Here is a 23,462-nt window from a genome sequence, read left to right as displayed (position 1 = left end):
CTCTTTTTTATGTTGTTGCCCTGTCTTCCTTCACTTTGCCTCAGTCTACTTCTTTTTGCCTTTGCCATTGAGTGAAGCACATTCCTTGACCCCATCTGGTACCAGCATGGGATGTTTGGCTTGGCATAACCAGACTTGTTCCAGCACAGCGCTTTCATGGAGCATGCAGGAGGAAGCATTCTGTGGTGTGCCGCGCCAGCGGTGATGATAAAGAATGTTGCTCGGCCCTCAATCACTCTGTGGAACCTGTGTTTTGAAACCAAGTTTTTCAATTGAGTTTCCCCTTTTCTTTAGTAGAAAGTGATATTGATTTGAACTCAACGTCCAACCCTTTTTAAAATTCTAAATATCTTAATTTTTAATCTTCTCATTTTCTGCTTAGGACTTTCTAAATTTGTTATCCATTGCAGTATGGGAGAAACTTCATAGTATTTGTTCCGTCATCTCTCTTACTGGGATTTACTGATACAAATGAGGCATGAGAATCGGCCACTGTACAAATTTCAGGATTTTTTTTAAATCAAAGCAGAATGATCAGAATCTGCGATGTGGTGGGTTTGTGTTTTGTATGATTTTACAGATAGTGGACCATGTGAAGATCATCCGAACATGGTGTAGCCCATCTGTTTGCACAGGGTGTGCAACTAGAAGCCTCATATTCTTATTGTCAGTACTTTTTGAGAAGAATCATCAGATGAAAGTCCAATCACCAGATGATAGCATCCATTTTTACCATTCGCCTGACTTGCTTTCTGTTGCTATCAAACAGAAAATTTAAGCAGTTCAGGCCCATAATCTGTTGTATAATTGTACATGGTCCTCTGGGCTCACAGGGCAAATAGAGTGTGTGGCAGTTATAAATTAAAACATTGATATCAGTGTGGACTGAGGAGCTAACACTGCCTTGTTTTGTTTTTTTCCAATGCACATTGACCTTTTTCTTAATGTTTCGAGGAGAAAAAACCTAATATTTTCCCTTTGTGTTTTTTCCACAGCAAATAACGCGTCCCTCACAAGAAGAGAAGGCAGACGATAAAACCGAAGAGGAAAAATCTGAGAGGTCCGAGAAAAAAGAGGAAGAGGAAAAGAAGGACGAGGAAGAGAAAGATGAAAAGGAGGATTCTAGGTGAGTTTGGAATAGTTGTCTGTCTCTGTGTTATTCCGGTCCCATCAGGCCCTGCAGGTAGAGTTACAAAGTGTCAGACCTTGGTCCATACACTAGGATTATTTAAGGAAATATTAGAGAGTTATTTGACTTACAGTTGTGTATATGAACAATATGCTTCCAACCCATGGACAAGAGATATGACTTTAGCTTGTGCTGTCTGAAGCAATTTTGGATGTAACTTGTTGACATTTAAAAGGAATGAGTAAAAGAGAGAAGAATTTACAAAGCTGGCTTCACAGTTAATGTAGCTGGTCTTTTTTTTAATCATAAAACAAATCCTTATTATTGTGTTGCCAATTATAATAAGACTTTACATCCGCAGGCTCTTGGTGGAGTCATGCATGTTTTTGGTCTAGTGATGACTTTGAAGTGGCAGAGCAGTATCTGTTGTGGTGTACTGCTACTAGTTTGCAACTTGGAAACTTGTTAACAAGTCTGTTCAGTTTGAGTGTTGACAAACCCTTTTTTTCTGTTGTGTTAAATAATGGGGTGAAAAGAACAGATTACAAAAAAGGCATGTTGCTGAGTCAGAAGGGAATTGATATGTAATGTACCCATGCTCTCTAACGCTGTGCTCTCCCTCTTCTAAACCACAGGGACATTGGCAAGGACAAAGACAAGTGTGACGGTGGGGAGGACGAGGACGGAAAGGAGCAAAACACGCCGCGTGGCAGGAAGACTGCCAACAGCCAGGGCCGTCGTAAGGGAAGGCAGACAGTCACCACACGCTCCATGGCCAATGAGGCTGCAACTGTGGCGGCTGAGGAAGCACCTCCCTCTTCGTCTGAGCCTGCCTTACCAGATCCTCCACAGCTCCCGAAATCTGATCCAGCACAGAGGGCCATGAAGGAGGCTGCTAAAACTCCAGTGTCAGCCATGGATGCTAATAAAGGTGAATTATCTCGGGCATGCTCTCTGGAAGTTGTTGGAGATATGTTACTATGCAGGAGCACATATGCTGACACAGAAAGGGAGTTCACAATTTTAACGATACGTATACATGCAAACTTTATGCGTGTACATACATATACATAATAAATATTATAGTATCATATAAATAAACAAGTGCCTCTTTGAACCCAGGCGGTCTCCGGGGTCCAGTTAACGATTGAGCAAGGCACTGCAGCAGAAGACATAAATCCATAAAAGCTTTAACATTTTTCAATGTTGACCTCCCACAAATCATTAGCATGTTTAGATTCTCCACAATTCAACCATTCAATTTGTTTCACACATACCAGGAAAAGAAATGCGTAATTCATTCCTGTAGTTCATAAAGGGTCACTGATTAAGAGAATCAAAATAAAATATTCCAAGCTATGAATATTGTCATGTGAAGTCTATTGCTGACTGAAGGGCAACTTTGTTCATTAAATACAAACAACTCTCCTTTCAACACGAAAACTATTTTTGTTATGTTGTGGCTGCAGGGCCTTGAGTTTTCTTGTTTTTCTTATTTTGCTGTATACAAAATGAAAGTGTTTTTTCACCTTAGGTGTGGTCGTGTGAACTGAACACAGCAAACACACCTATACATCCCAATAGAAAATGACAATATTCAGATAGCAGTAATTTGTGTGTTATTGGCTGTTGGCGTGGTTACGGGGAGTACGCAAAAAGAGCAGAAACCCAGGAGAGAACAAAGAGCAGGATTTATAGTTTTTTAAATGTATCCTATTTCACAGTATAATTATGTGGTCACCAGTAACACCACAAACTAAAAAGTGTTAAACAATGTTATGCCTTGTACTACTCTACTGCTTGTGTGTCTCCTCGTCCCTGTCGCGCTTCACACAAACTTCTTTAGTTATTAATCGATGATGTTGGATCATGAATCCGGATCGTTCAGGTCGCTTTAAGCCTGATGTCCTGGCTGTGCCCGTCACGTTACGTCTCGTGTTGTTTGTGAACTTGAAACTGTTGGACTTTTTTTCAATGTGTTTAAATACGTGTCCTGATCGGGTTGGTGTTTGTTATTAATGTGTAATGTGAGCGCAGGTCAGTGGGGGAGTGAGGAGGGAAAACATGCAGCAGGGTGATACGGCACGGAACGTAGCGGAGACCCAACATTTCATGAATGCACCCACAGTGAAAAGTATTAACCAAATTAACTGACATGAGCAAACGTACAGATATTGCTATTATATCATTATTACTGATTTTGGAAACAATTATCATGTGTGAAAATGTGATATTGTGACTAGATAAAACCATAAAATTGTTATCATACATTTTTTAACCAAAGAACAATGTGCTTTATGATTCAATGACTATCCAAAGCTAGATACACAGTTTTTATCTCAATATTGAATATAGTTGAGGTGTCTTTTTCACTTGAACGTCACATCTCAGTTTTGAGATTTTTTTATACCGTTTTATACATACAAAGATTTCTCACAAGTTATCATAAAGCACACGGTAACCTACACAATTAACTAGAATGTTACCGAGAAGTGAGCCCGGTCCAGTCTGACATCCCTTTCAGCCTCATGAATGTCACAGTGGGCGAAAAGATATTCTTTTCTCTCTGATGAATAATTTAGGTGTTGTCACTGATGTAACATAAAAACTTCAGACTTTTTTCTTCTATGTTATGCTTTGGAAGAATGGAACAGACACTTGCAAGATATAATAATAAATGTATATCTTATTTTAAGAGACCTGTCGGGCTTTAGTGCTGCAGTTTCTTCCTTTTGAAATGAGAAGTTGACCGTTGGTTCAATAGGTTCATACTCTGAGTGCGAGGTGTCAGACAGACTCTGTCTTGCACTGTGCTCCACTCAGGAAGGGCTTTGTAGTCTGTCCATTACCATGGCAATCCACGGCTCTGGTTTTGCTGTTGTCATGGTACTTAGTCATGCACTTGTACTCTTCCACCCTTTGAAGTCTGTCTCTCTGACGGTGTTAGCTCAGGTTTTCAGGTATCCGAGTCCCCGTGTGCTAAGCCCGCGTGTCATTAATTTGAATCATTAATTGACTGTTTTATAACTGTGCTGTGCTTCTTTGCCACCTGCTACTGTGCCGTTTGTCGAGCTTTACCTCAATCTTAAAGTTATGCAAAGTCAGCTCTATAATGTGATTGATTATCTCCTTCCATCCTGTCAACCCTCTGACCTTTCTGGCTCTGCTCTGGGCATATCACGCTTTACGTAGGACTGTGTCAACTGTTTGCTTGCTCTGTTGTAATCCCTCCAGCTACGGTACTTCTTAGAAATATGTGGGCTAGACACTAAAGGGAAGCTATCTGTCAGCCTTTCCCCGTTGAAATGGTGCCAGGCAAGTTTAGGAAGCTGCTGATTCATTTTGGGCTTTTGTGTGACTGTCGTTAGGTCAAATGTTATGCTATAGACAGACACTCAGCCTGTTTTCTTAGCCGAGAGATTAATGCTCAATGGGGCCTAGGCTGTCACAGGGAGAACATGTTAGTTTTTGCTTTTGGAGACGGAAGCGTAGTCCAGTAGAGTTTAGCTTCGAGGTGGGTGGGTGTGGGTGGTGGGCAAGCCTCATGTTAATGTCAAGGGTACATCTGCTGCTATATTAGTCCAAATGTTTATTCAGTCTCAGTGCCTGCCATGGACGAGAGTGGGCTAGAGTTCACTCGGCCCCCTCCACGCTAACTTTGCACTTTTGTGAATTTTGTGTTTGTGGGGGTGGGGGGCTGTGGATCTGCGTAGTTTAACCAGGGCAAGAAGGAGGAGTGTGTATGAGATGGACGGTGTCACAGTAGAAGGGGCGGGAGGGAGGGCTGGCTCTTCTATCTGACTATTTGTCTCCATCCAAGGCCTTTTCCCAGAGAGGGAGGCACGGCTCTTAACTCTTCCACTGTCTGGTGCTACATCAGCTGACCAAGGCCCTCCCCTCATGGATTAGAGAGGAGGAGCCTATGTACTAGAGAGAGAGAGAGAGAGAGAGAGAGAGAGAGAGAGAGAGAGAGAGAGAGAGAGAGAGAGAGAGAGAGAGAGAGAGAGAGAGAGAGAGAGAGAGAGAGAGAGAGAGAGAGAGAGAGAGAGAGAGAGAGAGAGAGAGAGAGAGAGAGAGAGAGAGAGAGAGAGAGAGAGAGAGAGAGAGAGAGAGAGAGAGAGAGAGAGAGAGAGAGAGAGAGAGAGAGAGAGAGAGAGAGAGAGAGAGAGAGAGAGAGAGAGAGAGAGAGAGAGAGAGAGAGAGAGACTCTCGGCCCCTGAATGTAAACAGATTATTAGATTAGTGGCCATGAGAAGAAGACGGCTGAACATAGGACTGCCTCTCTCTCTCTCCGTCTGTCTCCCTCCCTCCTTCTCTGTTGCTCTCTATCTGTCCTTCTCGCTGTCAGTGCTTATGGGACTCTCTTTTCTCTTCTTTGTGATTTAGCTGGTGCTGCTGAAACCGGAGAAACTTCTCGCTGGACCGAGGAGGAGATGGAGGTCGCCAAAAAAGGTAGCGCTTCAATTAATCTCTCTATGGCTTTATCTCTCTGTCCTTGTGTTTTTGTGTGTTGCTCCTCTGCTTTTTATGATCTTTGCTCGTCCCCCCCACTCCCCTTTCTTTCTCTTTTCCTCCTCTGATAATCTGATGTTGCCTCGCCCCTGCCTGTTTCTTACATGCACGCAGGAATGAACATGCACATGCATTCGCATTAATATAAACTCGTGCTGCTGCTGCTTTACTGGAAGCTGTCAGAGACCCATGAAGGGTTTTCTCTGTCTTTTAGCTCCACCACTCTGCTGGATTCTCAGAATTGATCTTTTAAGGCCATCCATTAAGCATCAGTGGTTTCTTGTGGGTTCTCCGGAGATTGCTATCTATTATTCAGATTCAAACACTCTGTCAGATCCTTTAGAAAAATGTTAAAGTCACTTTGGTCTCGTAAATTCTTTAAAATGTTACATGCTGCTCTCAGAGTGCACTGCTGCAGTCAGGTCATACACCATTTGTGTGTGCCCCCTCTCCCTATTTTTCACTGGCTGAAGGGTTCCCTTAGTGCCAAGAACCATACACTGGGGATTTAATGTGGATTAATTAAGACTGTTTGGTAGGTTTTGGAATTTGCTTTCCCTTAACAGAAATATATTGCAGTTATGATCTCTTCAGGCATTCAGACCTGTATTTTAACTATGTCTGGATTAGTCTACCTAAAAGAAACCTGCTCGACCTCCTCTAGTCATATGACTGCACATGTTCAGATGCTATGCTGCCATGTATGGCTGGTCCTGCCTGATTATTGAATACAGTTCCCCCTTTGTCATAGTTGCAACCTGTTGATCTGAATGAGCATAACTCACCAGTTCCTCTCTGTTAGAAAATAAGGAACATTCTAAGCTTCATAAAGACGATATTTTATTGCAGGGCTGCTACACTATCTTATGACACAAGAGGAGAAGGTTTCCTTGTAACATTTACAATAATTATAATAAACTTGACACGCAAGAATCTACCAAGACAAGAATTTAAAATTCAGATTTTGATCTCAAGTCAAAAATCTTAAGTCAAAGATGTTTGCACAAAAACAGTGGGTAGGTAGTTGCCATGGTAACACCATCAGACTGTTACTTCTCTAAAGTTTTATCCAGATCCAGAAATGAAAAAATGGGCAGAATTCATTCAATGTGTGAACATTTCACTTGTGAACAATTTTGTCACAATTAATCAAACAGTTAAGCAACCAAACATATATTCTTAAGAGCTTTTCGCTACTGCCTGTTGCTTGTATATTTCAAAAATTTTATTTTTTCGTTTGGGTAATTATTTATGACTTGACTTGACCAAGTAAACTAATATTAGACAGATTAGCTTGAACATTAAACCTAGTTGCCTGTTCTAATTGTGTGGCTGATTGGTGTAAATTGGGTGTATTGGATGTTTTTTTATCTGCATGTTTTAACAACTCTGAAAGGGCCCAAGTCACCCTTAACAGTCACAATACCCCCATTCTCCCAGTGAAGTGAAAAGTAATGGGGCTTTGTGCTAAGCTCTGTGGTGATTCGTCATTTGTCGACCACTATCCCTTGTCTCAGTGAGGCTGGGAGGAAAGGGAGGTCACAGGGGTTACAGGATTTAGAGAAGAGCTGCCCTTATGTCAAAGGTAAACGGCTGTCTGCCAGTTAACTGCAGCTAGTTTAGTTAGACCGTCAAAGCCGATTGTGTGTTAAGCTCAGTGGTAATCAGGACGGGGAAGACTAAAAAGAAGCCATGGCAACATGGACCCCAGGAGTATAGTTTAGTTTTGCAGCAATACCAAAGTTTACCCTCAACAAGAATAACTGCAGCAGCATTTTATTGTAAAGAAAGACTATGAAGAATTTATTGAGATCCCCTGCTTTGATCATAATTATCACCCTGGCACAACATGAAGCAACAATTGGAAATGAGAGTGAATTTCAATGTAAGTCGACATTAACCCTATTCAGACTTGGTATTAACATCTGTTCTGAGAGATCTGATCACAAGTGCTCAGCCATAAGTCCATGTGTTTACACCTTATATTGAAATACGTGCTGAATGTGATAGAATCACACTTCCCTGCTCTATATGCAAATAATCACAGCGAAAGAGAATGTGGCCACTTGAGTCCTAGACCATCTAATGGGGTTTGAGTGATTGGATCTCAGGACGCATTGAGGTCGTATATATGGGAGCACTCAGACCTGGACTGACCACTTTTAATCGGATGACTCAGGACGTATGTTATTACCAGGTTTGAACGGGGTTGTTGCATCGGGTTTTGATTTCTTGGTTATACCACTGAGCTGTGCCTTTACAATACATACAGCGTAACTTTAATATAGCCTTAGTTTATATACATTTCAGCCGTACTAGTTTTTGTTTTGGCATTAAGAAGGGCGGACATCTTTAATATTGTCTGTCTTTGTCCTCAACCAGGGCTAGTTGAGCACGGGCGAAACTGGACAGCCATTGCCAAAATGGTGGGCACCAAAAGTGAGGCGCAGTGCAAGAACTTCTACTTCAATTACAAGAGACGCCACAACCTGGACAATCTGCTCCAGCAGCATAAACAAGTAAGCTGCTGGTTATCTTGCGCTCTCTACCCTTGATCTGTCATTGTCATTGCGTGTTTCAGTAACTGTAATGTATGAACGCAAGATACTACTTTTCTGTGTTTCCCAGGATACAAGGCGGGCTCGTGCTGATAGGTCTCAAGGTGAAGGTCTAGCCACAGCATCACCTGATGATGATGAGGACAACGCAGATGACAGTGAAGGTCAGAGAGATGGATAATATGAAAGCATGTGCTCATAGTTAGGCACACACACGCATACTCAAGCATGGTCACACACATTTGTGTGGGACTTTTCTTCCTGTTTCTCTGAGGTACAAGTGTTAAAGATACATGGATAAAGAGATTGTTTATCCAGTTTTTTGTCCTATCCAACTTTGTGCCTGATACTACCAAGTATTAAGTAGAATAGATTAAAGAGAGAAAGATTGTAGTGATCAGTATAGTGCAAAGCAGTAAATCCGGATCTGAAAGGCCTCGGTATTGTCATGAAAGAATTTCAGTTGAGAGTAATGTGCTTGCTGTCTGTTAAGTTTAGTTTTAATGAGAGAGAGGGGGGGTCAAATAAGGAAAAAAGGCAAGGGGGAGAGGAAGAAATACAAGATATGAACCAATTCTGACTACATAGGCGCCTGTTGCATAAGAGTTCTTGGCTTTGAAGACTCAACAAATCCTGCTCTTTGAACACAAAGTGCTGGTTCTTTTGTTTGATCCCGTAAGACTGTCTGTCTAATCACCTGACTCCTTGCCAGAAGTCCTCATGTTTTCTGGCATTACATGGTGCAGGGTTGAAAAAGACAGCTATTTGTAGAAATATGGATAAACACTGAATATTATTAGTAAAACAATAAACATGTTATGATTTAATGGAAAGATTCTGGAAAGTGGTCAGGTTTAGAAAAACCCCAGTTCACAAGAAAGCAGTGGAAACAACAGGAGGTCAAAGGTTTTGACATGTTTATTTGACTTTCTTCTTTTCTCACAAAAAACCCAAACTGGCCTCGGTGATCCGCAGCCTGCAGATCCCACATTATATATTCAAACATGAAGGCACAAGAGGCGTCAGTACAGCTCTATTAAAGTGTACTCACAAACATTTGATGGTTTTCATTTAGATGTTTAGTAATGCTGCATCTCTGATTTAAGTTTGATAAATTTAATTCATCTGCAAAGGTTTTTGCATAGACATTGCATCTTGACTACTGTCACCGGGACAACAGATGAAAACGAACAGAGGCAGGTAGATTTATACAGATTTCATCATCAAGGTGTATGACTTTTGGATATTAATTATTGCTTGATGTGACTGAAAAGTTGCTTTTCTCAGTGATGTGTTTGACAAACTGTGTGTTCAGTTTGAGATAAACAGAACAGATAAGTGTGTATCATGAAGAGATTTTTGAGCCCTTGGTCTTGGCTTTGCCATATTTCCACTGTACAAAGCAACATCTTCCTGCTGCCTGCACAGCTTTGTGGTTTGTCTTATCTACGTTGTTCTGTAATTGGATTTAGTCTTCCAAGAACTGGTAAAATCAGACAACATTAATGACCCACATAAAACTTTGCAAGATGTTTCTTATTAAGTAGTGCAACTGTGGCTTAATCATCCTCTCAACAGTGGAGGAAACTGTCCACTAGTCAGGAGATATAGTGTGTGCTGGTCATGAAAGCTGCTGAATGAGACATTTAAATGTTTCACATCATCTGTCACAGTTTTTATTAATTAATAGAAAAAATATTTTAATGCCATTTTCAAAGGATTCAAGGTTTTACGTTCCTTTTTACATAATATTTTTTCTTGTCCTTGTATTCTTAAATTACATTTAAATTTGCTCTAATGCCTTGTCAGTTGCAAGTGGTTTCATTCATCCTCGACATGTACTAATTCATCTTGTCATGCTTCCTTAGGTGGTGACAACAGCTCCGATACAGAGAGCGCCCCCTCCCCCTCTCAGACTGACTCCTCAAAGTCTGGTGACTCCAAGAACGCTGCGGGAGATGCTCAGTGCTCTGACCAGGACAAAGGTCAGGGCAGCAATGGAAAGGCCCCAGAGACCTCATACGGGGAACTCTGTGTCAAGGAAGAGAAAAGTCCAGAGAGTGAGACTGGATCTCAGGAAGAAAGGGCCAGGGTGGCACCCTATGCTGGCTCAGTACATCCCAAAACTGAACCACAGGATGTGGACATGAAGACCGGAGAGGTTCAGGTGAAGATGGAGCCTGAGATGAAGGAGAATAGAGAAAAGGGAGATCATGGCGAGATGCATAGGGATCTTCATTCAGATAATGACTCCAGTGCCACCTGCAGTGCTGACGAGGATGTGGAAGCAGAGCCTGAAAGACAGAGGTGTGTTTTTTACCTGACATGTTCTCAACTTGTGTGAACAAAATTGCAGTTGACAAGAACATGGCACACTGATATGCTTTTCCATTTGTCCCGGCAGAATATTCTCCATGGATAAGCCTTCACTGCTCAACCCTCCAGGCACGGTGCTGGTGTCCTCACCCAAGCAAGTCCAGCTCAACATCCAGCAGCTGCATCAGAGGGCAGCTTCCATCCCAGCCATGGTTAGTCACAGTTTCATGTTGATCCATCTAGATTGGGACAGAGGCAGGCAGCAGGTTATAAATATACATACACATCAATCATTATGAGCAATGTGGCCAGATCATAAACTCTTGGTCTGTTCGATTGTGTGCTGTTGTGTCGAGGTTGACTGTTTGGTAATCTCTAGAAACAGATATGCAGAATCTGTAGGTGAGGGACAAGATTTTGGGTCCAGAAGCCTTTTTTCGCCTCTGTTGCTAGTTTGACCACACGTTTCTGCAGGCTTTGGTTGCCCACATGTAAACAGTCCATGTGGAGAGCAAGACAGTTGGATCACATTGACCGAAATGTATCGGCAAGGCTTTTTGAGTAATGTGCATTCATATGAAGATAGCTCTTAAACGAAATTGCCAAAATGTCGTTGGGACCTAAAACACCAACAAAAAGTATCGCTGTTTGTGTTATGTGTGTTGAGACGTTTGACTATTGTGATAAAAGAAACAAGTCGGACAGTAAATAGTGTAGAAAGAAGGAAGACAGAGTCTTTGCTCTAATATCTGATGTCTACCCCAGAAGCCACAAAATGATGGCTATTGCTCTCTGGGGCAAATTCATCATCCGATGCTAGCTGATGGGCTCCTTGATGGACTGTTTTCTAATCTGTAGATGTAGAATTTGTATGTATAGTCTCACTTTGATTTATGGTCAAGAAATGTCTCGTATCTTTTTAAGTTCCAAGATATGCAGAGAACAAATTCGATTTTTGATTTTTTTTTGTGGTCTCTGTGCAGTGCTTCAGTATCATATCTTAATTTCACCTTTTCCATCATTACTCTTCTAGTTGCCTGGTCCTTTTGGACCTGGTGGCGTGCCCATCAGTGGTTTTGCCATGTTGCAGCACCAGATCAAAGCGGTGCACGAGTCTGCCCACCAGGAGGAGAAGCAGAGGCAGGATCAGGCCGATCTGGATCGCAGGCCACCTTTCAACATACGTAGCCCCACGATGCTCGACAGAGATGGTAGGTGGAAAAATAAAACTATCCTCATTCTGTCCTCATCACTCCTCCTCCCTATTCATCGCTCCATCAGCCTCGTTCCCTGTTGCTGTGAGCAGTGGACTATTTATAGCTAATGCATTTTTAGGCCCCCATCATTTTTGTGCAGTTTCAAAAAAGGAAGCGTTTGAAGGTGAACTGGACTGTTGTAGTGTGCTTCCGCCTGAGCCAAGACAAAACAAGTTAGCTGACCCTGTTTTACACAGAGGTGTGCAGTGGTGCCCCTCCTGAATTGCCTTTGGAAGAAAAGGACTGTGGTGCTTTTTGAAGTTCATTGACTTGAGCGTGTCAGCATAGGACACTTACTGGGTCTGTGCATTCAGTCTGAGTTTAGCCACTTAGCCTCTGAAGGGAGAGCGGTGAAGTCACAAGGCAGACTGTATTATGTTTTTTTTTTTTTTTTGCAAAGCGTTTAGCACCTTTTAGCCTTAGTGCTGTGAAGAGGAAAGCAGCTGTCAGTAAGCTGCTGGGCTTTGGCACCAAGATATTTATTACATAGGTTTCAGCGGGTGTGTCCAGGTGGCGGTGTTAGTTGAGAGGTACGTCCATTCTAGGTCAACTCAATGCTCACTGGCATTGAGTTCTTGTTTTAATAGTGGCTGTCTTCCCTTTGTCCCTATGCCTGTGTACTGCAGGTAAGCTCTTATCCTACTTGCCTTATGAAATGAAGCTGGCTCTGGACCAGGAGGCCCACTCTGGTCTGCCAGGCTCTCCCTACAGACTCTCTCCCAGGGAGCTGAGCAGGGCCTCACCCCAGCCTGACCCCAACATCCCCTGTGCCTCCCGCTACAGTGTGCCGCCAGGTAAAAGCACACATCTTCACCTCCCCCCTCTCTCCCTTCTTGCCTCCTCCCTTCCTGTCCTGATATAACGTAGATTCGGCCGACGCACATTGAGCCTTTTGTGTTTGACAATGGAGGCACTTTGTTGACTGTCGGCAGCAGGATATTTATTTATATAGTTTGGACTGCCAAAGAGTTTACTTAGGTTCAGTTTGACATGTTTTAATATTTTACTCTCATACGTAGGTTGTCTCTCTCCAGGGATATTGAACCAGAAAGGTTCACTTAAACCGAGTGATATATTTTTTTCTAGTAGTTTTTGTGCGGGAATGTGTCATTTTCTGTGTTTTTATAGGAAATGTTTTGTTTAATAGGTGCTTGGGTGGACCAATGTTAAATTAGAGTCAATTTCTTTTTATGTATTGGGTCTTTTTCTTTGGTTCATTGATGCATAACATTATGTATTTATGCTTCTTAGGCTTCGCAGAATCTAGATTCCTTTGTGTGGTTAATGCCCTATGTGCTTGTGCACCAGTACAGATCAAACAAGCAGGAGCCAGCTCTTTCTGGTTCTTACACTTAAGTAGGCTGGCCACTTTATAACTGCAGCAAGTACGTCAGTGTATGAATCTGACATTTTTTGTTCTGTCCCCCAGTGCACAAAGAAAACACAGGCACATATTTGTAACCTTAATCTTGCCCTTTGTGCTACATTCTTGTTTCAAGCTGATGTGGTTTGTGAATCATTGTCAATCAATAATTGCCATGGTCATCCATTTAATTTTGTGTTTCTATTGCTTAGAATAACATAACATTACCTATTTGAAAATGTACTTCACTTCTCAATCCAGTGTTACTTACTGTACATTTCAATGACTAAGACCAGATAACTCACATTTCGTCAAATTTGTTCAGTCAGTCACCTTTTCTGATTTATAAATTCACAACACCTACCTATTTAAATCATAATCACCTACACAATGTGCAACAGTTAATAACAAACACAGTTTTGCATGCATGTATATTTTAGTTGCTGAATGAAGAACACCCACACTATTGCACCCTGAACAGAGAGAAATGAGACGACCTCTGTAAGTGGTTGTTATGGAGAATTACCAATCTTCAAATAAGAGCAACTGAGCTAAGGCTTAGTCCCTACAGTTCATCCAATATCACTTTGTCTACTTTTAATGTTGTTCACTTCCTGTTTAGTAGAGCTTGAAATATACAATTGAATAACATCATGAACCCTCTTTTATTGCTGTTGTGACACTGAAAGAAAGTTTCATAAGTTGGACAATTTTCATTAATTTGGAAGACTTTTAATAATCTAGAATAAAGTAATTTATGGTGGGAGCAGAAGTAGGATTGCTGTTGATCTTGCTGGCAATTTGGGCTTTATCAGTATTTTACAGGATTGCATTGATTAACATTATTTACAGAATTATAATTAAAGAACAAAAAGGTGCTGTGCAGCAGGAAGAGGCAGTTGGACTGTTACTGAATTATGACAGCAATGGTTTCTCTTTTTTGTCCTTCAATGCAAACATATTTCTTGTGTCCTGACAAATTAGGTTGTTGTCCTTTATGGTGAACGAAGCATGAATGTTAATGTGTGACACACAGTCTCCCTGCAACAGGAATTTATAAATTCGTCATGGAGTGGCTTGTTTTCTCATCTGTCCCTGGATGAGCCAGCAGGACGATGACGTCTATGCCCGCTAGAGGAACTCTCATACAGACATTAGCATTTTTGATTTTTGCTTTGAGTGCAAATCATGAGGTGCACACCCTGCAGGGAGGTTACTGCCACTCTGTGTATGTGTGTGTTTGTGTGGGTTATGATCCATTTCGTCTGCTTTCCCCGGAGATTTTAAATAGACAGTAGGCTTGGGACAAGGTCACCTCAGGCGGAGGAACAAGCTATTAACTGATGTCTTCAATACTCACTTCACCACTCACTAGATTCTGTCAGAATGAAGCTGAATATTTTATCATGCAGTCTTTGATTGAAATTTTAACTTAATGGAACATGTATGTTGTCTGGATCGGAGTAGCATCGGGGGAATCAGAAGTGATATTGCAATTCCTTTTTACACATATGGTCTTTCACTCCCAAAAGTTGGCTTTAGAAAGTTTTGAAAAAAAATGTTTTTGTCCTTTTTTATATTCCCACCAGTCCTTCACCCTGCTCCCAACCAGCTGGTACAGAGTATGCCAGATGGCGTTCGTGTGACATTCAGCAGACCCAGTCGACCTCCCAACATTCCCTCTCCTCCTCCACTCATTCCAACCTCCAAGCCCACGGACAAGCCGTCCTTCATCCAAGGAGGCTCCATCTCCCAGGTAAGACACCTTGCCATTGAGTGGTGGCCCCAGATTAACAAATGTCAACAATTACAATTCTTAAATTATCAATTTCAGCTGAGCTTTAGCTTTAAATGAACTAACCTGGGTCTGATAGGCAGTTAGTCATTAAATACCATCTTATTAAAAGCATTGTTCGAACTCTCTTCCAAAAATGGACCAAATGGGTTGCAGTTAAATGACAAACTAAAAGAGTGAAGCACTGTGTAACTTGACCTTCATAGCAGCATAGACTTTGTTTGCACAAATGCAACTCTTAAAATTGAGAATGAGAAGCTTTGACCCAGGAGGGGTCATTTAGTTTCTGAATGCTTAAAAATTTGAATAAATTAAAAAGGCACAGAAAAAAAATGATGTATTACTATTTACAAATTACTTTTGTAGAAGGTGCAGTAGTGATGAAAATAAGGTGTTTATTACTTGTTTGTTTTCACATACCACAGTTTATAAATTAATAGCTGTAATACATTAATGTGCTTCAACGTCAATTAAAACCGCTGTCTTGTTTTCATGAACACAGTGACCTGACCTAGAAAAACTGTTCTTTGACCTCGCTTTTCCAGGGAACTCCTGGCACATACCTCCCACCCCATGCTGTCTATGGTCCAGAGGGGACTAAGAGCGCCGTGGGCTCCATCTCTCTTGGTCTGCCTCGGCAGCAGGATCCCTGCAAACCTGGTATGACTCCAGAAGGTCACATTGCTACACTGTTTTGTCATCAGACAGTTTAAACAGACAGGACCCCATCCAGATTAAACCAAACAATAGGCTTCTTGTGTACCAGAGGACTTGAATTTAGCTATTTTAGTGACATCTTTGCAGTGATGCCGGATCATTATACTTAACGGGCCATAACACTTTCTTTTGCTACATCATAGCATTTTATTATTTGATAAATTTGTTGTCAAGTCAAATAGATGCACTACTGATGGTGCACTTTAAATTTGCTGCATGCTTTTTGAAGGTTTATGTGATGACTGAAAAGTAAAGATGTGAAAAATCATCTGTCCTATAAGGGAGTCAAATTAATCACTCTAATCTGAGATCACATGTTTAGCCACTGTCTCCAAAGTGGTGTCTTCAGTGACTTTTGCAGTCCCGTGCGTGCGTGTGTTAATGAGCTTTGTCCACTAAGTTAGAAAAGCTTCACACAAGTACAGTGCATGTACCGATTTATAAAAAAATTCAAGCTTTTGGTTTAACTCCACTAATCACTCATCACTTTACTCTGTATTTGTTCTCTAGGAGGTGCAGTTTCATCCATACAGGATGGCAGAGGCAACCAAGCAAAGGTGGGCGAGGGTCTGACTTACAGAGGATCAATTACTCAGGTAAGGACTGGATGAAATGGGTTCTTTTAGAGTATTGGTATGATCGTAGCAATGGATAAATGACTTTTCCCACAAGGGGTGTTCCTCTTTCATTATGTTTTAGGCAACACTGTACTTGACTATAACATTCTCCTCTGTTGAATGATTTACCAAATGAAAAAAAGGGAGGAGAGGTCACTGCTTTGGTTGATGCATAGGTCCCTGCAGGTTTTTTTTCCTCCCAATTCAATGGTTAAACTATGTAGTCCCATTGACAAGTTAAGAGTTGGCTGTCATGGACGAGCCACAAGACTTACAATACACACAAAGCTTTGCATTCCCCCTCTACTGTCACATCCAGTGCTGCATCAGCCATTGTGGTTGAAAGTAATGCTTTTTTCTTTTTCACTGGCTCAGTAGTGCCTGAGTCAGGAACTCTAATTGGCTCTCCCTCTACTTGATCCTTTTCCTCTCTTTGCACATTTAGTTTTTAAAGTAATCGACCATAGACTGCTTCATATTTGGAACCAATTAACAGCTAAATGGATTGTTTCATACCATCATCATCAGTGCACGTGTGATAAAAGTGCAGGCAGAGAGACTAACTCAGCCATTGAAGAAGACAAAGTACTACTTTCAACCAACTGCAGAGACAGTAAAGGCATCAAAACAGCCTATTCATCATCGTGCGCAAATGTGACCCTGTGAAATTTTAATTTGCACATGCTCAAAAAAATGGTTGCGCATTAAAACCATTTCATTCGCAGTCTGGAGCAATGGAGTCTGTGTTGTGTTACATCTTTGCTCTTTTTTTAAATAGGGCACACCGTCCCTGCCCCAGTCCAGCATTGCTGCCGATCTCCTGAAGTGCACAATCACAAAGCTGGCCACAGAGGACCTGAACATCCAAGACAAGGCCAGAGGAGAACAGCTGGCTAAAGGTCACGTCATCTACGAAGGCAAGAGTGGTCACATCCTCTCCTTTGATGGTAGGGGCTTTGATTATTGGTATACAAATTAACAAGTGTATTTTTTCATTAAGAATACAAACATGATCATGAAAATGTGTCCAAAAGCTATCAAGAACCCCAGGGAAAACACCCGCAGCCCCAGAACAGGCCATGAGATGAAGCGCTCTTACGACATGATGGAGGGATCCATGGGCAAGAGCCACACCGGGCGGGAAGGAGCTCCATTCGAGGGTACTGCTGGTGTGACATTGAGTTTACAACGCGTTTTTGTTTTTTTCCGTTCTGTATCAGTATGGTGATGGGGCTTATTTGTTTCTCAGGTTTAATTAGCAGAGCCTTGCCCAGAGAAGGAGGCCATGGAGATTCTAAGGAAAGACCAATGATGACTGGATCCATCATGCAAGGTAGCAAAATTGTACAGTTTCCCACATTTCCAGAAGTTGCTCACTGTTAATAGCAGAACAAGGAGAAAAATCTGAAATACTTTGAAATCATTTCCAGGAACACCTAGAACTGCTGCAGAGACGTATGAAGATGCGATGAAATATGGCAAACAGATCAAGCGAGAGAGCCCACCGATCCGGTCCTTCGAAGGGGGTATTGGCAAAGGCAAGCCCTATGAGGGGGTGAACACTATCAAAGAAATGGGACGGTCTATTCACGAAATCCCCCGGCAAGAACTGTCTGGCCAGGACCTTTGCAAAACCCTTGACATGTCAGACAGGAGGGTTATGGAGGGATCCATATCTCAGGTAAGACAGTTGCAGATTTGAAGAGCAGTACAGTTTTACATTCACCCATTCACACACACACATTCGACTGTATGTGCAGCAGGGGCATTTGGGGTTCAGTATCTTTCCCAAGGACACTTCGAGTAAGAGGATGACCGGCTGAAAAAACCCACACTCTTAAGACACAATCATCGTTTGAAAACTACCACCTGAAATATGAGGGTTTTCTGAAGAGCTGACTAAATGTTGACCAAAATCTCCCCTAGCTTTAATAGTCAGCCAATAGTCAAACTTTTTTGCAGGCTTAAATAGCACTAAAAAACATCTTCCCTTTCCCACAAGTATTTCAGTATATAACAATGTATTTCACGTGTCTTTAATATAATAACCTTGTGGATTAGACTCTAGGGACCAGCACAAAACCGTTGCATCTGGTCAAACTTGCATCATCTTATATACATGATAGATGAAACAATGAGGGGGATGAATTTGTCACTGACCTGTTGTGGCCTCCATTTCCTAGATTCACCCTCACAACCAGACGACTATCAAGCACAACGTCAAGTCTCTCATCACCAGTCCCTCCAAGCTTCCCCACAACATGCCTCAACTTGAGGCCATGGAACGGGCCAAATACGAGGAGAGCAAGGCAGTACGCCACACCTCTGTGGTCAACTCCACCTCAGTCCTTCGCTCCACACACCAAGAGGCGAACAAATCGCAGCTCAGCCCGGGCATGTACGAGGATGCCAATGCTCGCAGGACCCCTGTCAACTACAGCACGAATCCCGTATCCAGAGGTTCACCTATGCTGGGACGTGCTGCTGAAGGTATATTACATACTAATTTTACTCACACTGTGGACTGCAGGTCCTTAGCCATCATTTATTGTCTTAATAGGAAATATAGGCAATTATATTGTTAGACAAAATTGAATTAGTTATCTTGCTAAGTCGGGTCTTCTTGTTTGCCAAAATAAGCATATTATGAGCACTACGTAACAACATGCACTCACTGCTGAGGTCACTGAGTGGACATTAATTCCTGAATTTGGGTTTCTGCCACACATGTATTGTTTTGAGATGGTGCTCTGTTCCTGTTTAACTAACTGAATGAGTCATGTGGGTTCCTCTTTCCTACAAAGGTGGTATGAGCTCTGGGAAATCTGCTGCACATGAAAGAAAGAGTGCCATGACCCCAACACAGAGGGACAATGTCCCGGCAAAGTCCCCTGTGTCGAGTGGGGACCCTGTAGCCTCTCACAGCCCCTTTGACCCCCACCACCGGCCTGTTGCTCCTGGGGAAATTTACCGACCGCACCTGCCTCCGCATCTTGACCCCACCCTGGCCTTCCACAGAGTGCTGGATCCTGGTACTGTATTTAATCCCTTTCCACTCGTTCCACCACAACTGTAAACTGATGATAGTAGCCTTGATTGTGCATAAAATGATGATAGCAACTCAGGCCAAATTCATAGGCATTACATGTCCAGGATCTTTTTCAGCTGTTGACATCGGCAGGAGCGATCAGTATCTGTGAGCCTTCTGTTCATATGTTTTGTTTTCCTCCCGTCCTTTGCCACAGCGTTCATGTTCGCCAGGCAGCAGTCACCAGCAAACTACCACAACACCTACCAGCTGTACACCATGGAGAACACACGGCAGACCATCCTCAACGATTATATCACTTCTCAGCAGATGCAAGTCATTCCTCGGCCTGACATGACCCGGGGATTGTCACCAAGGGAACAACCTGTCTCTATCCCTTACCCAGCTGGAGCACGAGGTATGTCCCTCCACCAGCTGACCCTCTCTCATCTGCCACATCTGGCAGGGGAGAGGCTGTAGGCAAGGGGAGGTGTAGTGGTGCAGATTGTGTGCTTGTGAAGTAGTGGCTACCTTTTCCAGACGCCCAGAAGCAAATGACCTATAGAAATTTCGCCAATTTGCTCTTAATATTGGGGCTGCAAATGATTCGGCTGATACTACTACTCAATTTACCAAGTGGATTTGGTCTCCCAAATCTCCCTTTGCTCAGTGGTTGCCTCCTACAAGTTGACCACTATTCCTCTTTTTGCAGCCCTGTTGCTTTATGATAAATCTATATTTGGGAGCACAAACAGATGAAGGTGATGGGTTAAAGCTAAATGTATTCGGGGTTCGTAAATTCAGAAATTGATGGATCCTTTTTTGTTGTTCAACGCTGGCCCTTTGCTTCTGTCTGTAAAAGGGATTATTGATCTAGCCCAGATGCCTCCAACTATCCTGTTGCCTCACCCTGGGGGAACAGGTGCTCCCACTTTGGAACGCACTGCCTACCTCCCCGGAGCTCAGTCCCCTTTCCCTCCTAGGGCTTTCAACCCAACCTCCATATCGCCAGGTGAGGACCCCTCCCCTCCCCTCCCCTCCCTACCCCCACACCCTATGTTCCTTTATCTACCTTGCCACGATCACCATGTTCCTTCGCACCTCTGTAAGAGTGTGACCCTGTGTAGGCCAGAGGTGTCAAAGGTCAGTTCCGCCTGTACAGTCACAGATGAGGTTGAATCTTACTGCAGTCATACTGGGAAGGGTTTCTCATCACACTTGAGTGTTGAATGGCCATAGAATTTGTTGATGTACAACATGTAGCAATGAAGTGTCAATATGTTGCAGCCTAAACTCTGTAATGTCTTGTAATTCTTAGCTGTATTATCTTCCATACTTTTATATTTAGACTCAAATTCAGTATAAGCCGTAAAAACCCTAGAGGCATACAAATTAGTGATGTGATAGGTCTCCAGATGTTTTTTTCTTCACCCAAAGTAGGGTTATGATTATCTTAAAAATCCCTAATTGTAATTATATATATTCTAAGCATATATACAACTAAAGCAGCAGTCTATTGCAGTCAATGTTTCATCTCAAGTGGTAAAGATGGCAATATTCCCCGGACAGAATATTCCCATGGTTGTGCTGTGACAGATTCCAAGCGTGTGAGCGAGGCTCTGGCCCATCCTGCCACATGACGGGTGTGTGCAAAATCTCATGTCTCCGGTTTGTTGTTGTTCTCCTCAGGTCACCAAGCCCATATTGCTGCAACTGCTGCCGCCAGTGCAGAGAGGGAACGGGAGAGGGAGCGTGACCGCGAGCATCAGGAGAAGGAGAGGGAGAGGGAGCAGCGTGAAAGGGAGAGAGAACGGGAGAGGGAAATGAGAGAACGCGAACGAGACCGCGACCGGGAGCGAACCAATGAATACATGCGTGGAGGTGAGTTGTTTTGTGGCTGTATAAAACAGTAGTAGATGTTTTGAAAGTCTACATTCAAATTTGTTAATGTTGGATGAATTTGTGTATTAGGTGGACCAGAGCAACCAGGCCGGCCAGGAAGTCGAGGTTATCTGCACTCCCCTTCTCCCTTACAAAGAACACAGGACGTAGTGATTCAACAACGGCCGAGCATTTTCCAGGGCAAGAGTGTCATCACCGCTTTAATGTAGGTTTAAACACTTTGAACTTTGTTTATATCTGCTCACTATCTGTTTTCCAGATAGCCCTAGTTAATGTTATAATTCATTACATACATCTCACAACTAACTAACCAATCCTCCAGGAAATATTTTTGATGCCTTAATTTCTTCCTTTCCTCATCAGGCCTCATTCAGCAGCAGCAGCAACGGCAGCAGCACAAAGTAACTCTCGCTACAGTACTGCCGCGGATGCTCTGGCTGCATTGGTGGACGCTGCAGCCTCTGCTCCACAGATGGATGTGTCCAAGGTGAAGGAGAACAAACACGATCGGGATGATGAAATGGCATCAGCGGCTGCTGCTCGGCGAGCAGCCGAACAGCAGCAACAGGAGGCAGACAGACGATCCATGCAGTCCCCATACGGTGCTATGTCTCTGCCGGGAGGTAAGCCCCATTCAGCTTATGCTGAGGGCCATAGCGTTGGAGCTAAGGATAAAGGACCTCAAACATCAAAGTCCCGCATCGAAGAGGAGCTTCGGACCCGAGGAAAGACGACTATCACAGCCGCAAGCTTCATTGATGTCATCATCACACGGCAGATAGCGTCCGACAAGGACTCACGAGAGCGAGGATCTCAGAGCTCTGACTCCTCGAGCAGCTGTAAGTGTTTTGGATACACATGGCCAAGAAATAACTGAACCTCATTAAACGTGAACATAAGTGCCATCTGATACTGTCAGTTACCTGAGCGGACTTGAACACAAATGAGTTATACCTTAAAATTAATAATTTTCTTCAAGCACAACTTTCTGCAACATGATTAAACCTTAACCTTTACAGAACTGACTCTTTGCTCATACTTGTCCTGCAGTGTCGTCTAATCGATATGACAATACCGGTGGAGGAGCCATTGAGGTGATCAGTCCTGCTACTTCCCCAGTCCAGCTCCAACAAGACAAACCAGAAGAAGTGCAACAGCAGGCAGCAGGTATGAACACAAACTCAGTTTCAACATATTCAATTTTAGAACTTGAATACTGAATGTCTCAGTTACATTTTTAAAAGGTGTTGTTGCATGTCCTAGATGACATGCAACAACAGTGAGACTGATTCTGTCACTGAGAAGGCTAAATTTAGCTGCTAGTGGAGTAAAGCTAACAACTTGAATGACTTATCTCTGACTGACCTTTTCATTTGAGGCCATCTGACACCGTTCCTCTGCACCAGACTAGTCACATCACTTGACTTCAAGTTATTCTTGTCACCTGAAAGCAAATGTAGATCAGTTACTGTTGCCATGCACTGTAATAAGTATGTCTCATAAAAACATTTTCCCTTCACCAGCTGGCATGAGGGCCTACGATATGAGTCGTTACCGACCATCAGGGGAGCCACAACCCAGTTCCCATCAGCCCCCATCCTCCCAGGCAGATAACTACTCTCAGCACCATAAGACCCACCGAGTCATGACCTTGGCAGATCACATTTCGGTAAGCTGCGTGGAAGAAAATGAAAAAGTAATGCAGTGTGTTTTAAAAGTACATCGTCCTGATATACCTAACTCGCCTTGTTTTTGTGTGGTCCCTGTCATGCAGCATATCATAACCCAGGACTTTGCCCGGAATCAGGACCCTCCCCAGGTTTCTTCCTCAGCTTCTTCAACATTCCAGAACGTGGGGCCATCTGGGTCCTCTTCAGGACGTGCCAAGGTGCCCAGCCGCTACAGCCCTGAGAACCAGGTTCAGGCCCTACACCACCAAAGACCTTCCAGTAGAGTTTCACCAGAGACTGCTCCTGAAAAGCCCAGGTCCAGGTACGTGGACCAGCTCATTAACCCTGACGTAATGGGAGTTAGACTGTTTTACTATGCATCATGTGTCTTAAAATCTGTCTTTTTACTTCCTGTCCAGGCCGGGTAAGTCTCCAGAGCGAGGAGGCAGACTGATGGAGAACTACGAACCCATTTCTCCACCACAGAGCTACCAAGTCATGGACAAGCAGGAGGCTGGCGGGCCGCCTCCACCTCAGAGGCGAGATGCTGACAACTCTGAGATCAGGTACTTGTGCTGCACAGTTTGCAAACTTGATAG

General features: G+C 43.0%; 1 protein-coding gene across 5 annotated transcripts in view; it reads left to right on the top strand.

Moving 5' to 3' along the window:
• The window catches only part of ncor1 (nuclear receptor corepressor 1), a 51,242-nt gene that overhangs the window by 23,967 nt on the left and 3,813 nt on the right, over positions 1 to 23,462 (top strand). For 2 of the 5 annotated variants that reach the window (XM_061085810.1, XM_061085809.1), the window contains exons 15-41: positions 996 to 1,126; positions 1,765 to 2,060; positions 5,516 to 5,581; positions 8,024 to 8,160; positions 8,270 to 8,363; positions 10,068 to 10,506; positions 10,604 to 10,727; positions 11,549 to 11,726; positions 12,398 to 12,565; positions 14,724 to 14,890; positions 15,475 to 15,589; positions 16,157 to 16,242; positions 17,042 to 17,210; positions 17,298 to 17,423; positions 17,513 to 17,596; positions 17,694 to 17,944; positions 18,447 to 18,753; positions 19,068 to 19,295; positions 19,509 to 19,709; positions 20,154 to 20,303; positions 20,981 to 21,172; positions 21,263 to 21,398; positions 21,557 to 22,032; positions 22,244 to 22,360; positions 22,717 to 22,862; positions 22,968 to 23,185; positions 23,283 to 23,429. In XM_061085810.1, coding sequence (XP_060941793.1) covers positions 996 to 1,126; positions 1,765 to 2,060; positions 5,516 to 5,581; positions 8,024 to 8,160; positions 8,270 to 8,363; positions 10,068 to 10,506; positions 10,604 to 10,727; positions 11,549 to 11,726; positions 12,398 to 12,565; positions 14,724 to 14,890; positions 15,475 to 15,589; positions 16,157 to 16,242; positions 17,042 to 17,210; positions 17,298 to 17,423; positions 17,513 to 17,596; positions 17,694 to 17,944; positions 18,447 to 18,753; positions 19,068 to 19,295; positions 19,509 to 19,709; positions 20,154 to 20,303; positions 20,981 to 21,172; positions 21,263 to 21,398; positions 21,557 to 22,032; positions 22,244 to 22,360; positions 22,717 to 22,862; positions 22,968 to 23,185; positions 23,283 to 23,429 — 4,949 coding nt within the window. The remainder of the gene's footprint in view (positions 1 to 995; positions 1,127 to 1,764; positions 2,061 to 5,515; positions 5,582 to 8,023; positions 8,161 to 8,269; positions 8,364 to 10,067; positions 10,507 to 10,603; positions 10,728 to 11,548; positions 11,727 to 12,397; positions 12,566 to 14,723; positions 14,891 to 15,474; positions 15,590 to 16,156; positions 16,243 to 17,041; positions 17,211 to 17,297; positions 17,424 to 17,512; positions 17,597 to 17,693; positions 17,945 to 18,446; positions 18,754 to 19,067; positions 19,296 to 19,508; positions 19,710 to 20,153; positions 20,304 to 20,980; positions 21,173 to 21,262; positions 21,399 to 21,556; positions 22,033 to 22,243; positions 22,361 to 22,716; positions 22,863 to 22,967; positions 23,186 to 23,282; positions 23,430 to 23,462) is intronic. The other 3 variants (XM_061085811.1, XM_061085813.1, XM_061085812.1) reach the window with 3 other exon arrangements.

Source organism: Limanda limanda, chromosome 14, assembly GCF_963576545.1.
Source record: "Limanda limanda chromosome 14, fLimLim1.1, whole genome shotgun sequence".
Classification (NCBI taxonomy): domain Eukaryota; kingdom Metazoa; phylum Chordata; class Actinopteri; order Pleuronectiformes; family Pleuronectidae; genus Limanda; species Limanda limanda.
This window is presented reverse-complemented; position numbering and strand designations above follow the sequence as displayed.